This window comes from Octopus bimaculoides, chromosome 28, assembly GCF_046866305.1.
Source record: "Octopus bimaculoides isolate indiv1 chromosome 28, ASM4686630v1, whole genome shotgun sequence".
Classification (NCBI taxonomy): Eukaryota; Metazoa; Mollusca; class Cephalopoda; order Octopoda; family Octopodidae; genus Octopus; species Octopus bimaculoides.
The window spans coordinates 10,406,194-10,423,855 of NC_142955.1; the positions used below are offsets into that span (position 1 = coordinate 10,406,194).

At 36.6% G+C, this 17,662-nt stretch overlaps 1 protein-coding gene across 5 annotated transcripts in view; it reads left to right on the forward strand.

The window, feature by feature from the left end:
• The window catches only part of LOC106882945 (uncharacterized), a 28,765-nt gene that overhangs the window by 4,913 nt on the left and 6,190 nt on the right, over positions 1-17,662 (forward strand). The window contains exons 1-3 of one of the 5 annotated variants that reach the window (XM_089343903.1): positions 5,672-5,774; positions 6,136-6,338; positions 9,519-12,314. In XM_089343903.1, coding sequence (XP_089200029.1) covers positions 10,051-10,998 — 948 coding nt within the window. In that variant the 5' untranslated portion in view covers positions 5,672-5,774; positions 6,136-6,338; positions 9,519-10,050 and the 3' untranslated portion in view covers positions 10,999-12,314. Of the gene's footprint in view, positions 1-4,548; positions 4,564-5,538; positions 5,978-6,135; positions 6,339-9,518; positions 12,315-17,662 lie in introns of those variants that run through there. The other 4 variants (XM_089343905.1, XM_089343902.1, XM_089343904.1 and 1 more) reach the window with 4 other exon arrangements.

Below are 17,662 nucleotides of genomic sequence, written 5' to 3' on the forward strand. Positions count from 1 at the left end.
GTGTGGAATTGATAAGTTTTGCATGAAGAGAATGGTAGCTCCTCACCATTTAACATCCACTTTTCCATGTTTGCATGGATCAGATAGCATTTGTTGAGGCAGATTTTCTACAACCAGATGACAATATCGCTTGTATGACAGTGATGCTCATTTACAGCCATCACATGATGTCAAGACACCAGAACATATGCACACATATAAGTAGATACATCAGCTTGTAACATATATATATATATATACATACACAGGTTATATGTAATTTTGGGAAAGTCATTCCTAGATCAATCTGCATGTCACGATGCATCCAAACAATTTGAGTTGAAGAAAAAGGACAATAGAAGAACTATATCCTGCAACCAACAGACACCCTTGCTCAATCCCATTCATGTATCCATCACAAATAGATGCAGCTTCTTAGTGTTTTCTTTTTCTTTTATTTACCTTTCTTTAAATCCCTCCTACAAATACTCATATGTTGAAACCAGTTGGAGCAACCATCATACGCACACCTCAGCTTGTAACTGTATGCATTTGTTTGAGAGTCCCAGGATATTGTTGGGTGTGGAACCACCTCTTAACTACTGGAGTCCAACCAGGCATCTTTTCAGCTGACAGAGTAAGTTCTGAGCTGGGAAAGAGTTTTGGAGTTAAAAGTGAAAGTATACCCAAGGTTGAAGTTTAAGAGGTATCAGGTTCAACATATAGCAGAACTTTAGGTATGATAGGTGAGAGAGAGAGAAATAAACTACTCAAGTTTTAATTATATGAATAACATTTTGAAAATGAGAAGTAGGACTTTGTAGGTATTGAAATAGTTGTTAGAAATGCCATGAGCTCTTTGAAAAGAGCTTATGGCATTAATTACATACCAAAGAATAATTTTATTAACTGGGATAATTCAGTGTCCCTCTTATCATTGTGGAATAGAGAATGTTGGTGAGCTGCTTTCAGGTTCAGTTTATGGTTGAATTTGTTGAGGAAAATAAAATGTACAAGATTCTCAATATGGATGGCACCTGGATAATAATAGTGATTTATTGTTTGTGAATAGTTAATGATATGGTGTTATCTGCTCCTGTTTCTTGTTACTATCACTTGTGCTTGCTATGGGGAGACTGAGGCCCTAATAATAATATTATCAAGAAGTTGTTGAGTCTCTTCTTTAGCCATTTAGCATTCAGATTATTGTGTTAGATGTAATGCTTATTTATTCACATTATTTTGAATTAATCATGCATTATCCCATAGCTTCAAGATTTTGATGAGGGAGTAATTTATTTTTAGACTGAATTTGTAGGATAGGTGGGAGGGGCCAGATTGGGACAGTTTGAACATAAAGCAGGTAGAATATTTTAGCTGGATATAGATGGTTTAAACACTAAAGGGTTAACAAACATTCAATAAATAGAGAAATGCTTTAAGAACCAGTAGCAATTGGTTTTAAATTATTGTACAGATGTGGAAAAAAATCAAGGAAGTATCACCAACATGGTTAGAAGTCAAGCAATGTTTAAATTCGTTAATGTACCACTAAGTTCAAATGTAACAGAGGCATGTTTAAGGAAATTATGTTCCAGAATTATAGAAGGAAATGTGATAGGCAAGACATTTAAATGCACCTTTCCATACAAAACAAACAAAAAAAAAATCAAGGGATTGTAGGCACAGGAGTGGCTGTGTGGTAAGTAGCTTGCTTACCAACCACATGGTTCTGGGTTCATTCCCACTGCGTAGCACCTTGGGTAAGTGCCTTGTGAGTGGATTTGGTAGACGGAAAACTGAAAGAAGCCCATCGTATATATGTATATATACATGTATGTGTGTCTGTTTGTCCCCCCAACAATGCTTGACAACCGATGCTGGTGTGTTTACTGAGCAGTTCGGCAAAAGAGACCGATAGAATAAGTACTAGGCTTCCAAAGAATAAGTCCTGGGGTCGATTTACTCGACTAAAAGGTGGTGCTCCAGCATGGCCACAGTCAAATGACTGAAACAAGTAAAAGAGGATTGTTTGAAATACAGAAAGACGAAGAAGTTCTCTGTTTAGATTAAGTTGACAGTCCAATTTAAAGGCATTGTCAGGGTTTGGGGAACGACCCGCATATATGAAACGGTTGACTGAATCAAGTAAAACATCAATATTTCAACCATGGGAACACTAATAGAAGCTTTCTTCAGGTGTGTTTCCTCGATGTTCCTTTGTTGCAGTGAAGATTACAAATTCTATTGAGTCCGTTTTTGTTGTTGTTGTTGTTGTGATAAATTCTATTCTTTGCTAGACAAACAACAGTCATAGTAGGGGTTGGAGCAAGAATAGCACAAACTCTTGGTTGATTTGCTCATGACTACAGAGGTATGTTTATTGCTAAGACAGTTGGCTCTAGTTTTTACTGTAGTTGCAGGTTGAGAGGAAAGGAAGATCTTTGGATCTTATCTGTGAACCATATGTATAGTAATAATAACAATAATACTTGGATGGAATTCATAAACATTTAATGCATCACTACACATGTTTCATCAGTCGATATCATTAGACTGTGACCAGCATAATGGAAGGAGTTTTATTCAATATTCAGAATGTTACCCATAAACAAATTTAAAAGATATATATATATATATAATGTCTTTCATCCAAGGGTTTTTTTAAACTCAGTATTTCTATGCTTTATATATATACATATAAAAGAGACCACTAAGTGGACTGCAAAGTGGTCTCTTATATACGCATGTACTATAATCCTTTTGAGATCTCAGAAAATTTTTTCTGAATCTTCTGATTCTTTTACTGTGCTCTTTCCTGGTATTAAATTGATATTAATTAATATCAAATTTTTTACCCTATTATGTTATATATATATATATATATATATATATATATATATATATAATAATAATAATGGAAACACCTAGCATCATAAGTTAAACATGGAGGAGGATTTGTGATGATCTGGGGGGCTATATCTTGGAAACCAGCTGGCCAATTGGTTTCCCTTCATGGCAGAATTAATAGTCAAGACTATTTAAGCATTTTATCTGATTAAATTCATCCTATGGTTGCGGAACTGTTTCCAGAGGGAAACACAATCTTTCAGGATGATAATGCACTAATTCACACAGCGAAAGTTGTTACTGAATGCCTCAAGGAACATCTTATCTGGCCACCACAGTCCCCAAATCTCAATATTATTGAACATTTATGGTGCATTTTAGAAAAACAAGTAAGGAGTCAATATCCTCCACCATCATCACTACAAGAACCGGAGACTGTTTTAGCTGAAGAATGGACAAAAATTCCTTTGGAAACAATCCAAACTTTTGACAAATATATAAATGTATATACATGTGTATATATATATATATATATATATATATATATATATAAGAGACAAAGTGTACGTACACCGCTATATATATATATAAATAATACAAAATGGGACAAGAACGCAAAACATCCAGACAATTAGGTGATACAAGAAAGAGACAACAAAACATCCAGATAGATGATACAAAGAAAACAAGGACAGGTCATTTGGAGTTTTCTTTCCTCAGTCGAGATCCAGATTATCTTTGCAATTTTGGCTAGTTATACTCTATATTGCTCCAATCTGGCCAGCCCCAAGGAAAAACTAAGCTAAGAGCATTAGATTCCTTGGAAGAAAGCAGCGAATGTATACAAAACCAAGGATGGAAAAAAACAAACAATATATATATATATATATATATACACACACACACACACATATATATATATACACACACACATGTATATACTGTTGTGTCTGGGGAGAGTCATTCTCTTTTGGTGCCTTATAATTTAACACATTCACCAGTAAAATCTCCACTTATTTCTTTTTTATTTTTCTCAAGAGTCAAAACTATTGAAAAGGTTGCAAGAGACAAGGAAAATTTTAGGATGAGTTGGTTGAAAATTTGAGGAGGAGTTGGTTGAATACTTAAAGGGGGTGGATGGGGAAATGGAGAAGAAGTGAGGCTGGAGTTAGAAGTGAGGAAGTCAGTCTGGAGGAGTTGAGTGAATGCAGGGAAATGCTTGAAAAGGAGGGGAGCAATGTGAGGGTGTTCCTCACCCCCCTCAAAAAAAAGTGTTAAGGGATAGGAAGGTAGAGACGATTGTCTATAGAACCTGCGCTACAGCAACAAGGAAAGTTGAAGCGGTGTCAGAGGCACAGGTGGAGAAGGCACTGAGGTCAGTCTGACGGGAGATATCATACCTTGCCTGGGGATGAAAATATGGAACGGTGGAGGTGCAGTTTGGGGAGATGGCAGCTACCAGACTGTGTTCAGCCATGCTGCTGAGGACGGACAAGGTAGTGCATCTACCCGTGTACCTTGGGAAGCATGCCTCTGGGGTTCGGGTGGAAGACATGCTACCAGAGGTGAATATGGCCTGGATGGTGGCTGCCATGCTACCGGGTATGGAGAAGAGGTTGGTAGTCCTGTGGGCCACCAGAGCACCCCAAGGGAATTGGAGAGGACAAACCCTTGAAATGATGGTACAGGTCGCGGAGGAGGACCTGGAAAAGATGGTAGAAAATACCTTAGTGGGTGAAACTACTTTGAAAGTTAGAGTGAAGGGAAGAATTCCACAGCGTTATAAATGTGGCCTGAAGGGCCACATTAAAGCAGAATGCCCTCCACCACTGGGAAAGGCTGAGGAGAGTGAAAGAATGGTAAGTACTTTACAACCCGTGGAGGAAAAGGATATGACCATCAACGAAGAAAAGAGAAATGACAGCTGGAAGATAGCAGAGAAGAAAAGAAAAAGAAGAGAACACATGTGGTAAAGAATGACCCCAAACTGCACCCACCTGGCCTCCATCCACACCCACTCTACCCCAACCACTCCCTACAGACACCAACCCTCCCCATGCCCAGTCTGACAAAAACACAATTAGAAACACACAGGAGTGTCAAAGTTACCCACCCCGCCCTGTAAGGAAAATATGTTTTGATGTACAATGGACAGAATAAGGAACTGGATATCGAGGTAAATTCGTGGGGCAGAATAGTCAAAGTGGATAGAGCAGGTGTAAGGGGTCTGCCCGAGGACGATTATTGTGTGCTGACGGACCTAGATGGAGGGTGCATGAGTATATGGAAAACTATGACTGCGAGTGGTGGTACAAAAAAATAGACGCCAGCACAACGCTGGAAAGTATAAGGTACGTGGACATTTTAAAGAAATATAATAGAAACATTTTGTAAAAAAGATGTGGATTAAATGTAAAATGTAAATAATTGTATTCTAAAGTTGGTTGCAAATGGAAATTCAAATGCTGTTACAAAGGGTTCGATGAAATTATCTAGTGTTGTTGCTGTCCCCATAACTTAGTGGTTTGGCAAAATAAATCGATAGAATAGGCACAGGCTTAAAAAAGATAATAAATACTGCGGTCGATTCCTTCGACTAAAAAGACTTGATGGCAGCAATCTAATGACTGAAACAAGTAAAAGATTAATGATGACCTATTCGTATTCCTAACTAAATTTAGAAGTTTTGATCATCTTTATATAAAATGCATGTGTGTGTAGCGGGGAAGGCGGTAGTAGTGGAATTACTTTCTGTAGAACGTTACACATATGTCTGCCGGTTCGCTACCCACAACTTCGCTTTATGTTTTATCATCTGACCAAAACTGTCGAATGAAAATGTTATAATTCAACTTCCGTCTTGTTGTTCTTCCGGAAATAACATCAGAAATCAAGCGACTGTCATACATCATCTTTGTCCACTGACCAACGTCTATATATTCGAGGTATTATCATTATTATTGTGTGTGTATGTATGGCGGGGAAGAATTTTGTTATTTACATTTTCATTTAATCAACTCTTCTTCCACAGACATGTTCACACCTCCCACATTAAAATCGATGTCGGGGAACCCAATTTAATAACGGGGTAATTTTTCAGGGAGTTTGTTAAAAGGATATAAACGACTACAATTATTTTTGAAAAACGGTAAGCGATTTACTTTAAGGCAATATGTTTACTCTTCGAGAAATCAATAATTATTACAGAAATGAAAATCAAATAACTTTTAGAAAAAAAGATATTTCTTCCTCTTCCTGACATTTACCTACAAACTGAAATGTTGATCTGATTTTTTTGAAAACCAGGGTTGGCTTGCTACATGAGATATAGAGAAAACAACAGATTTTGCGAATATTAATTCAAATCAAAACGACTCCTGTGGTTTTTGTGGAACTTCAACAATTCGAAATCTGATGCTAACCAATGTTCTGTTCTCCCCCACAATGTCTGAAATCAGTGATTAAATATCGATGAGCTTATTTTAACGATCGAAGTAGTATTTATTCATGTATGTCTTATTTAGTTCTTTTTAATATTTTTTGTGCGTACCTTTTGTAATAATGTTTCAATCATGGTCGGCATATGGAATGTCAATGTGTCATATGCGATGAGAGAACTAGGGTTTCGGTGACACCTTGTCTGTATAAGAAATATCCAAGGAGATAAATATTTAATAACTTTTGAAGGTGAAAGACTTAGAGGTGTTTACTAATCTGTTATTACATGTACATGAAAAGAAACAGTAACTTTACATTAGATTTCAAAGGTCATAGATCGAAATTTTGAGAATAATCAAGAAAAATCTTGATTTGTCTTGTTATTGTTTAAATCTATTCAAATAATGTAACTAACAACATCAAAATATTTCAATTTTGTCCCGGATGGTGATTAATTATCGATGTTTGCCGAGACTTTTTATTGTATCCATGTATCATTGAAATTCCGAGAGAAATCAGAGGCGGGTTTAATAAATATTGTTAGAATCGGCCCAGAAATGGAGAAAGGGAAACTGCCGGACTTAATTGTTGGTTAAGATTACATGAAAGAACTTGTTTACACACACTCTGTCGTGTATTCAGTTTAAAGTATTTCTGATTGAAAAACATTATTCCATTATAATATTCCTTCTCTACAAAGCTCATACATTTCTTCTGTAGTTTATATTATTACCTTCACCTTAGCGAACGAGGAGGTATTGTTTTCACTCGTGTTTGTTTGTTGGTGGACAAGATATCTCAAGAACCACTGAATAGATTCGGATCAAACTTTCAGGGATGTTTGGCCTCGTGACTGACACGAACTGATTAGATTCTGGGATCGATCCGGTACCGGACAAGGATTCTGGATTATTTTTCCTGTTTTTCTACTTAATTTTTGAGAGCGGTCGGGTTAATTTTTAGTATTCTGGTTTGTGAGAGCAGTTGAGTTTATTTCAGATATTCTCATTTTAAAAATCATCTCTGGTTAATCGTTGAGAGGATGTCGGTGTTGCTTTGGCGAAGGTTTGCGCCCTTTGAGTGCACTTGTTATTTTTTTTTTTTACATGTTTCAGTCATTGGACTACGGCCATGCTGCAGAATCGCCTTAAAGGGTTTTTAGTCTAAGAAATCCACCCGAGACTTATTCTTTGTAATCCTAGTACTTATTCTATCGGTCTCTTCACCGAACAACTATTTTACATGCACGTAAACACACCAGCACCAGTTGATATGCGATGGTGGGGAGACAAACACACACACAACAGGCTTCTTTCAGATTCCGCTTATCAAATCCATTCACAAAGCTTTGGTTGGCCTAAAGCTATAGTAGAAAACACTTGCCGAAGGTGCCACGCAGTGGGACTGAACCCAGAACCATGTGGTTGAGAAGCAAGCTTCTTACTACACAGCCACGCCTAACAAAATATTTTTCTTTAAATCAAATTGTGGACGTTGTTGTTTAACCGTAACCAAGCGGCATTCCAGACATGACATCTTGTGTGTCAGGAACTGTTTCTAAAATGATAAGAGTGTGATTTGAGGTTGATTTGGTCATACACCCGAGAACACACGAAGTGCTCAACCCTGTTCTGTTTTAATGACCCCAATGGCGTTGCTGCAGATAATGGCCAGTGACAGTAACTGCAGCAGCCACTTCACCTTGCAGGGCTCATTTCTTTGACAGACCACTGTTATCCCTAGTACAGGGTCCTAGGATACCTGACATCTCAACAGCAGCTGACCAGGCTCCTTGGCTTGTCAAAGTGGTACAAACCTTGTATAGAGGTGCAGTCAGCAAGTGAGGGTTGGCAATGAGTTCAGTGAATAATTTAAGGTGCAAGCAGGTGTCGACCAAGGTTTGGTTCTCGCCTCCTGTCCTATTTATTACACTGACCCTACAGTGCCATTCTAAAAATAAAGTATCATATCATTAAAATCTTGAAGTGACAAGATAATTGCATGATTGATTCAAAAGAATGTGAATCAATAAACATTGCATTTGGCAGAATAATCTGAATGCCCAGTAGTTAATGTGATCTGTCCTAACATCCATTAAAACAACCTAACTTCGATTTGATGTCTGCTCATCATGGCTGATCTGGTGCTAAACAACAGAGATACTGAAAGGGTCCCAGTGTGGTCGTTCCACTTGCTAGAAATAACAGCCAAATTTCCATCAGTTATACCTTTCAGTTTAGAAAATTAAGAACTATTGGATGACATAGTCCTGAATATACAATGTTGGTGTGGGTGGTCTTGTCTGGAATGTGTTTGATCATTGATCTCATTCAGTAGGGCTCACCTACGTCTAATCAACAATAAAAATTATGTTTCTTATTTCTTTATTGCCCACAAGGGGCTAAACATAGAGGGGACAGACAAAGGGGTTAAGTCGATTACATTGACCCCAGTGCGTAACTGGTACTTAATTTATCGACCCCGAAAGGATGAAAGGCAAAGTCAACCTCGGCGGAATTTGAACTCAAGACGTAATGGCACATGAAATACTACTAAGCGTTTCGTCCAGCGTGCTAACGTTTCTGCCAGTTTGCTGCCTTTCTGGAGAGAGAAGACTGTTATCCAATATATTTTAATATGTATTTAATGTTACACAATGTGAAGGTGTCACATTATGTTGAATTATGTGGTTGTAGTAATGAATTGAAATTCCGTTTGTTAAGGTAAATATTTAATATCATAAAAATGTATTAAAATATCCATTGTTGCATCTCTTTGTGTGTATATATATATATATATATGTGGTTGCTTCCCAACCACACATGCCACTGTGTGGCACCTTGGGCAAGTGTCTTCTAATATAGCCTCAGGCCGATCAAAGCCTTGTGAGTGGATTTGGTAGATGGAAACTGAAAGGAGCCCGTCGTATATGTGTGTGTGTGTGTGTGTGTTTGTCCCCCCACCATCACCTGACAATCAATGTTGGTGTGTTTACATCCCCGTAACTTAGTGGTTTGGCAAAAGAGACCAATAGAATAAGTACTAGGCTTAACACAGAATAAGCCCTGGGGTCAGTTTGTTTAACTAAAGGGAGAGCTCCAGCATGGCTGCAGTGAAATGACAGAAACAAGTAAAGGAATAAAATAAAAGAATGTATACATATATATATATATATATACACACACATACCAACATACACGTGTGTCCATGTATGAATAAACTCTGCATCTTGTACTGTTTCTTTATTTCAGAATATCAAATGGTATTTGGCGTAAATGAAGTGTTTTGCATGAGCCGCATCATCAATGTTTATCATCTTTGAGAGACTGAAGGAAGATGTTGTACAGAACAGGTATATAACTTGTTTATATGACACTGGTGAATTACAGGGAAATATTTCTTTCAAACTGAGATTATGGACGACATTTCTCTGCTTTCACCATCAAGGAAAAGATTAATCTAACCCTTTAGCATTTAATCCAACTATATCCAGCCCAAATATTTATGTTAAAACTGACCGGATATAACTTCTCCCAATGTCATTCTAAAAATATACAAACACACCATTAAAATCTTGAAACCACAAAATAATGCGTGATTAATTCAAAACTGTGAATGCTTACGCAATACATTTTACAAATAAATCTGAATGCTAAAATGTTAAATGCTAATTAACCTCCGACAAATTTCCAAAGAATTTTGCTTACCCACAAATTTCAACAAAGATCACAGTTGATGGAATTGTAGCAGTATTTGTTGGGAAGGTTTATTTTTCCAGAAGACATGCCTAGAGAGATAAAAATATCATCATACCGTTGTGACATTTGTGACAAGTTGTTCTCTCTGAAAGGTAACCTAACAAAACACAAGCGTACTCATACAGGAGAGAAACCATATCACTGTGATATCTGTGGCAAATCATTCTCTCAAAGCAGTATATTAACTACTCACAAACGTATTCACACAGGGGAGAAGCAGTATCGCTGTGATATCTGTGGTGTATCATTCTCTCAAAGTAGTAGCTTAACTAGACACACACGCATTCATACAGGAGAGAAGCCGTATCACTGTGATATCTGTGGTAAATCATTTTCTGACAATGGTGACTTAACTAAACATAAACGTGTTCATACTGGAGAGAAGCTATATCACTGTGATACCTGTGGTAAATCATTCTCAGAGAGAAGTAAATTAACTACACACAAACGTGTTCATACAGGAGAAAAGCCATATCACTGTGATATCTGTGGTAAATCATTTTCCATAAATGATATCTTGACTAAGCACAAACTTACTCATACAGGAGAAAAACCATTTCACTGTGATATCTGTGGTAAATCCTTCTCTCGAAATAGTAACTTAACTATACACAAACGCATTCATTCAGGTGAAAAGCCCTATTATTGTGATATCTGTGGTAAATCATTCTCTTATGGAAGTAACTTGATTATACATAAACGTATTCATACAGGAGAGAAGCCATACCAGTGTGATATTTGTAGTAAATCATTCTCTCAAAGTATTAACTTAACTATACACAAACGTATTCATACAGGAGAGAAACCATATCACTGTTATATCTGTGATAAATCATTCTCTGAAAATGGTGTTTTAATTAAACATGTCCGTATTCATTCAGGAGAGAGACCATATCATTGTGATATCTGTGGTAAGTCTTTCTCTCAAAAAAGTACCTTAACTAGGCATGTGTGTATTCATACAGAAGTATAACTATCAATTTCAACAATCATTCTTAACAAATGTGTTAAGATTATTTTCCCTGTGAAAGTTGTGGTTAATCTTATTTTTACTGATGTTTTCGACCAGATAGCTTCTCTGATAGCAACTATTTAGTTGCCTCTTACCAGATGCAAGTATATAATGTAGCTACTCTAAAACCATATGTCAAAGTTTGATCTATGTAAAACTGTCTTATATATCCATAAATGTACTGACACTACAAGGATTTAACAGCTTAACAATTTTTGAACATCGTATTTTAATAGTGTCACAATAATATCTATATTTGTGTGGTAACTTACCACTGTGATATTCTTCGTAAAAGCATTCCTTCAGAATTGACATTATGTGTCATGTTCATCTGTAAGAGTGACAAGGTCCACTTAGTCATCTAAAGATGGCTGATCCCGTGGCAAGACCTGGCCAGAACAGCTGGGGGTGAAGACAGATGCAGTAGATGACTGGGTAACCAAACTGCCTGACACGCCTCGTCCTGTTCTCTGCACTCCTTAATGCATTGCTGTCATTGCCAGTCTCTCTGTTGAACCATGAAGTTTCCTTCCACAGAATCTACCAAATGCAGTCTTCTCATGCATAGGTAAGCAAGCTGTAACTCACCAAGGATTTCATACCCATTAAATTCCCTCACCTGGTTTAACCTATCTGTCAAAACAGTTTACTGGGGTGTGGCTGTTGTTATATGCAAGCAACCACTTGGAGCCACAGGTGAGAGTTAGGTACCAGGCGGAGACCAAAACCACCCCACCAGTAATGTGATCTGTTCCCCCATCAAAGTTGCTAAGCCCTCTCTGATACTACATACAGTTATGGATGTAAACAACTGTGAAATTTGTCATCATATTTCAACCAAAGAAATTACGAATAAATGTGCAAACTATAAAAGAAAATATTCCATCTCTGTATAACAATAGCTGATATCAATGTTAGTTTATTTTTCCCATCACACTTTACATCATTCATACAGATGGGAGATGGAGTTAACATAGAAGTGCAGGATGAGTGCTTTGTAGCAGGCAGTGAGTAAAAGAATACTGTGTACATATACACACAAAGAAAGGAGAAAGATCATAGAGATGAGGGAGTAGAGGGAATAAAGGACAGTAGTTATGACGGATGAATACATTGAGGCATATATGAAATGAATGATGTGAGTTGGTGTTCGTGTCAGACCAACAGTTAAAAAAAATCGAAATATAGCATGTGTACAGTATTGGGGGAAAATACATGTTTACTTTATTTCATAGTTTATAATCCAAAAGTAAAATAAAAATAAATTGAAAATATTACTCTCTGTGTTGATTTTGCATTATGGTACTTTTCTCTTTCTCTCACATGCATACAAGATATTGGTGGTTGTTTTTTAAAAAAATATGGTGATCTGTTACTTTAAATCCTACAGAAGTGAAAAAGAAAAAAAAAAATGAAGTTTATCTCCTGAGTAAGTGCAAATGAAGGAGGAATTTCAACCATGTTTCGTGGTCTGCTACCACAACAGCTCCTTTATAGGATCCAGTTAGCTCAAGACATCATCAGGAGGAACCACGTCCGGTTTCGGCCCCTACTCCTCTACCGTTTTGACGTGGCGGCCCCCCCCCCTTTCGGAGGTGTCTTCAGCTCTGGTGTTGGGTGCATGACTTCTTTCTTCTATTCCCTGGCCTCTTTGATGCAGCATCAACGAGTGTCAGCATCTGACTGACTGTCTTGTCAAATTCCCCTTTTTTATACCTGCTGCTAGGCTCCAGCAGGCTGCCCCAGCAAGTTGTCATGTGACACTTGTGCTGAAATGCACAAATGAGAAATTTGTTTTATTTAATTTTATTTTAAGGTAATTAATATTATTTTTGTTTTAAAAATTGATATGCATTTCATCATTTTGTATAAGGACCAAGAAACTTGACAAAAAGTTAAATGTATTTATATGTTGGAATTATGCTAGGTTTCCTGATTTATGCTAGGTTTCCTGACAAAGGTACACTTCCAAAATTACCTGTCATATGACAGATAATATTAATCATACCTTAATCTTTTAGCATTTAATCCAAACATAGCTCATCCAAATATTCTACCTGTTTCATGTTCAAACCAGCTAGATCTGGCCTCTCACACCTACCCTAAAATATCATTCTAAAACTCATACAATCATGTCATCAAAATCTCAAAGCTATGCAATAATGTATGATTAATTCAAAACAATGTGAATAGGTGCAGGGGTGGCTGTGTAGAAAGGAGTTTGCTTCCCTACCACATGGTCCTGGGTTCAGTCCCACTGCATGGCACATTGGGCAAGTGTCTTCTACTGTAGCCTTGTGAGTAGATTTGGTAGACAGAAACTGAAAGAGGCTTGTTGTATGGATGTATTTATGTATACAAGTATCTGGACTGTTGCCATAGTAACAAAGCTAAAGCACGCAGAGTGAAGCCGCTTGGCAAATATTGACCTTGAACTCTGCTGTGCATGTACACTAAGCTTTAACATTCTAGTTCACTTCTGCTGTTTACAGCAGTGCTTGGAAGGAAGGTGTGTAGCGTGCAATCATCGCATTGACTATAACAGAGAAAGTTGTCATAGACAATACCTGCTCAGAGGCCTATGCAAAGTTTCAGAAAGCATATGGAGAGGAGTGTATGAGCCACACACAAGTGTACAAGTGGTTCAGATGTTTCCAAGATGGCTGATGAAATGTCAATATTGACGAACGCTCTGGGAGACCTGCAACCAGCAGAACTGAGAAAAACATTACAGATGTGTGTGCAGCTGTGAGGAGGAAATCATCGAATCACAAGTTGTGAGTTATCAGAAGATGTGCTGATTAGTTACGGTTCAGTTCAGTCTATTATCACTGAAGATTTGGGTATGAGATGTGTGTCTGCCAAGTTTGTGCCAAAACTGCTTTCAGCTGACCAAAGAGACACTTGGGTTTCAGTTGCACAAGATTTCCTTGATTGTGTTGGAAATGATGAAAACATTTTAAAAACTTTGCGTATACCTCTGAGCAGGTATCACGAAGCTTTTGGCAAAATCTGACGCAGACCCTCTGCTCAGCTTTCTCTGTCATGGTCGATGTTACGATCACACGCTACACACCTTTCTTCCAAGCACTACTGTAAATGGGAAGTAAGCTAGAACGTTAAATCTTAGTATGCATGTATACCAGAGTTCAAGGTCAATCTGTGCCAAGCAGCTTCATTACTATGGCAACAGTCCGGATTCTTATTCATCAAACCATGTATATATATCTATATATATATATATATATATATATATATAGTTTTAGGGAAAAGAACCAAGGTTCATGAACTCATCAATGAAAATCCACTGTCACATATAGAAAAATTAATAATTAAAAGCACAATAAATGAGTATAATATATTACAAAGTAAATATCATAAGATAAAGATAATAATTTAAATTTTTTTATAAATTGATTTTAATTGAATTTTTACCTGTAATTTTGGATTTTGTCCCTAATATTATTATATATATACATATGTGTGTGTGTTTGTCCCCCCATCCACTGCTTCACAACTGAAGCTGAGTGTTTATGTCCCCATAACTTAGCAGTTTGGCAGAAGAGACCAACAGAATAAGTATTGATATCAGTAGATTTGATTGAAAATTCTTCTAAGTGGTGCTGCAGCATGGCTGCAGTCTAATGACTGAAACAAGTAAAAGATAAAAATATAAACATTACATTTAACAGAATAATTTGAATCTTAAAGGTTGAAGAGAATAAACTTGTAATATGTTATACATATTCTGGATCTTATATACAATCTTTCATGTATCACATGTATATTCTGGTTTAAATTTTCTTATGTACACAGGCACATGGCTGTATTATAAGAAGTTTGCTTCTCAACAACATGATTTTGGTTTCAGTCCCACTAGTACAAGGTGTCACACTATAGCCCTAGGTAGACCAAGGCCTGGTGAGTGGATTTGATAGATGGAAATTAAAAGAAGTTCTTCATGTATATATATATATATATATATATATATATATATATATAATAAAGGAGTTACGACGCAAAAATGTATATAATTAAATGAACATATTTATCTTCTTCAATATATATTTCAGTATAAAGAACTCATTAAGAGACTTAATAAATCAAAATTCCTTTACACATCTTCAGGAAAAATAAATATAACACCAGAAAACAACATTTGGTTTAAAAATACAAACCGTTCATGGCGAAAAAATTTCACAATTACAAAACCCGAAAAAATATTTGTGTGTGTGTGTGTGTGTGTTTGTTACTGTCATTGAGAGTTGTAAATAAGTGACACCACTATGATGCAAGCAGTATCCTTCACTTCCAATCTTGTGTGAAAACTTGATTGGTCACAGGGAATTATTGCCTTACTTGGAAACAGGTGCAGATTGGCAACAAGAAGGGCATCTAGCTGTAGAAATCAACCTCAACTAATCCTGTCTGACCCATGCCACCATTGAAAAATGGACATAATGATGATGATGATGAGGAGGAGGAACAGGACTAGCTTTATCATCTATTTCATTTCAAGCATGATTTTCATGCATGTTTTACATAAAATTTGAAGATTTTATAACTTTCCTTGTGAAAGATACAGCAGAGTTTCTTGCTGTTTTCTGATTGCTTCATTATCATTTAATTCATCATTTAACATAGTACAGCATATAGAATATCTAATTCCTCCACACAATATCAAGACAAAGAAACACACACACACATATATATAATGGGCATCTTTCTGTTTCTGTCTACCAAGTCCAATCACAAGCTTTGATAAGCTGGAGCTGTAGTAGAAGACAGTTGCCTAAGGTGTCATGCAGTGGGATTGAACCTGAAAACATGGATGGAAAGCAAACATTTTACCACACAGTTAACTCTGCTTATCCCTGCTTAACTCCTGATTATCCCTGAAGCACAGGGCATATTTAATAACTTAGGCAAGGGAGCTGTTTCATGTGTCATCATGGTATCTCCACAAATGAGTGAGCTTGTCTGACATATATGGGCCAAAGCTCTTTTGAGGTTTGTATGCCTTGGCCATAAGATTATCTTCTACTATTTGGCCCATAACTGGGACTGTGATTGTGTCACCTCAAACACCAACAAACAAGTGCAAAAGCTTATCAGTTCTGCAGAGATGTAGTTCCTTAGAATGGAATGAGAAGATTACACATGGATGTTGGTGATTTGGCACAGGTGATTGAACATTGAACCTGTTTTGGTCAGTACTTTCTGGTATTGGTGGTGTACACAGAAATATACAAAGAGAGAGAGAGAGATTACACTTTATCAGCTGAATCTGATTTTCCCATCTGCTTATATTCATTAAGAGAAATATTCTCACACACATAGACACAGTGAAAGAGAGGCAGGAACAAAATGGCTGAGGTCAAATAAGTAAGCATTGAACCAGCAATGCTAAATAGGCAGCACAAAAACACGTAGAAGAATGCTGATTGTGTTCTGTGCAGTTAATAACAAACATCAAGGTCTTTAGATGAGCTATGACCATCAGACAGTTTCTCAACTGCATGAGACAGCAGGTCCAGTTCATTGGAGGCCATATGAGAAGAAAATGCCTTGAGTGCTGGTGACATTCAAGAAACTGAGATGAAGAAACCTGGAAAGATAAAGAGAAGATACTTAATGGCCTTACCAGATGGCTTCAGAAAGACTGATCCAATAAGGTGTGTGTGTGTATGTCTGTGACAAGGAATAAAGAAACATGATTGCTGATACCTATAGGTATGGCATATCAAGAAAGAGAGATTGCTTCAGTGAGCTGGCAGAATCGTTAGCACACTGGACGAAATACTTAGTGGTATTTCGTCTGCCACTACATTCTGAGTTCAAGTTCCGCCAAGGTCGACTTTGCTTTTCATCCTTTTGGGGTTAATTAAATAAGTGTTTAGATTTGTATGTTTTGAACATCTGAAAACTAGAATGCATAATTTCTAAATTTTTTAATCAAAACAATTTTTTACCAAGAAACTGATTAGGATTGGGACATTTTAAACTTCAGTTTTTGGGGGATATCATATCTATTTTACCTGTAAATATATTTCATTTGTATTTGAAGTATATAAATATATTGTTTACATTTAAAAGCATTAGTTATTTCATTTTCTGAAAATTTAAAATCCTGTGGTTTTTAGTTTCATTTTATTAAAATAAATTGTATTTACAAATGTAAGCAAAATATATTTATAAATGTCTAATGTAAAATAAAAAATAAAATACTGTGGCAATAAATCACCTAATCCTACTAAATTTCTGATATCAAAACCTTGCATTTTTGGTGGTGATGGGAGGATTAGAGTAAATAAAATAAAACTTATTTGCTGAAAACTAGGTTAACTACAGATTTTAAACTTAGAAAAAAAAGAAGAAAAAAAGTAAAACTGAAGAGATAAAAGAAAAGAGGAACTTGCTGGGAACAGGAATGGTAAAGGTGAGTAAGATGAGGAAGGAATGTAAATATGAAAGATTTGCTATAAAAGAAATTTATCTTTTTACTTGTTTCGGTCATTTGACTGTAGCCATGCTGGGGCACCGCCTTGAAGGGTTTTAGTAGAACAAATCGACCTTAGTACTTATTCTATTGGTGTTTTTTACTGAACTATTAAATTATGAGGAC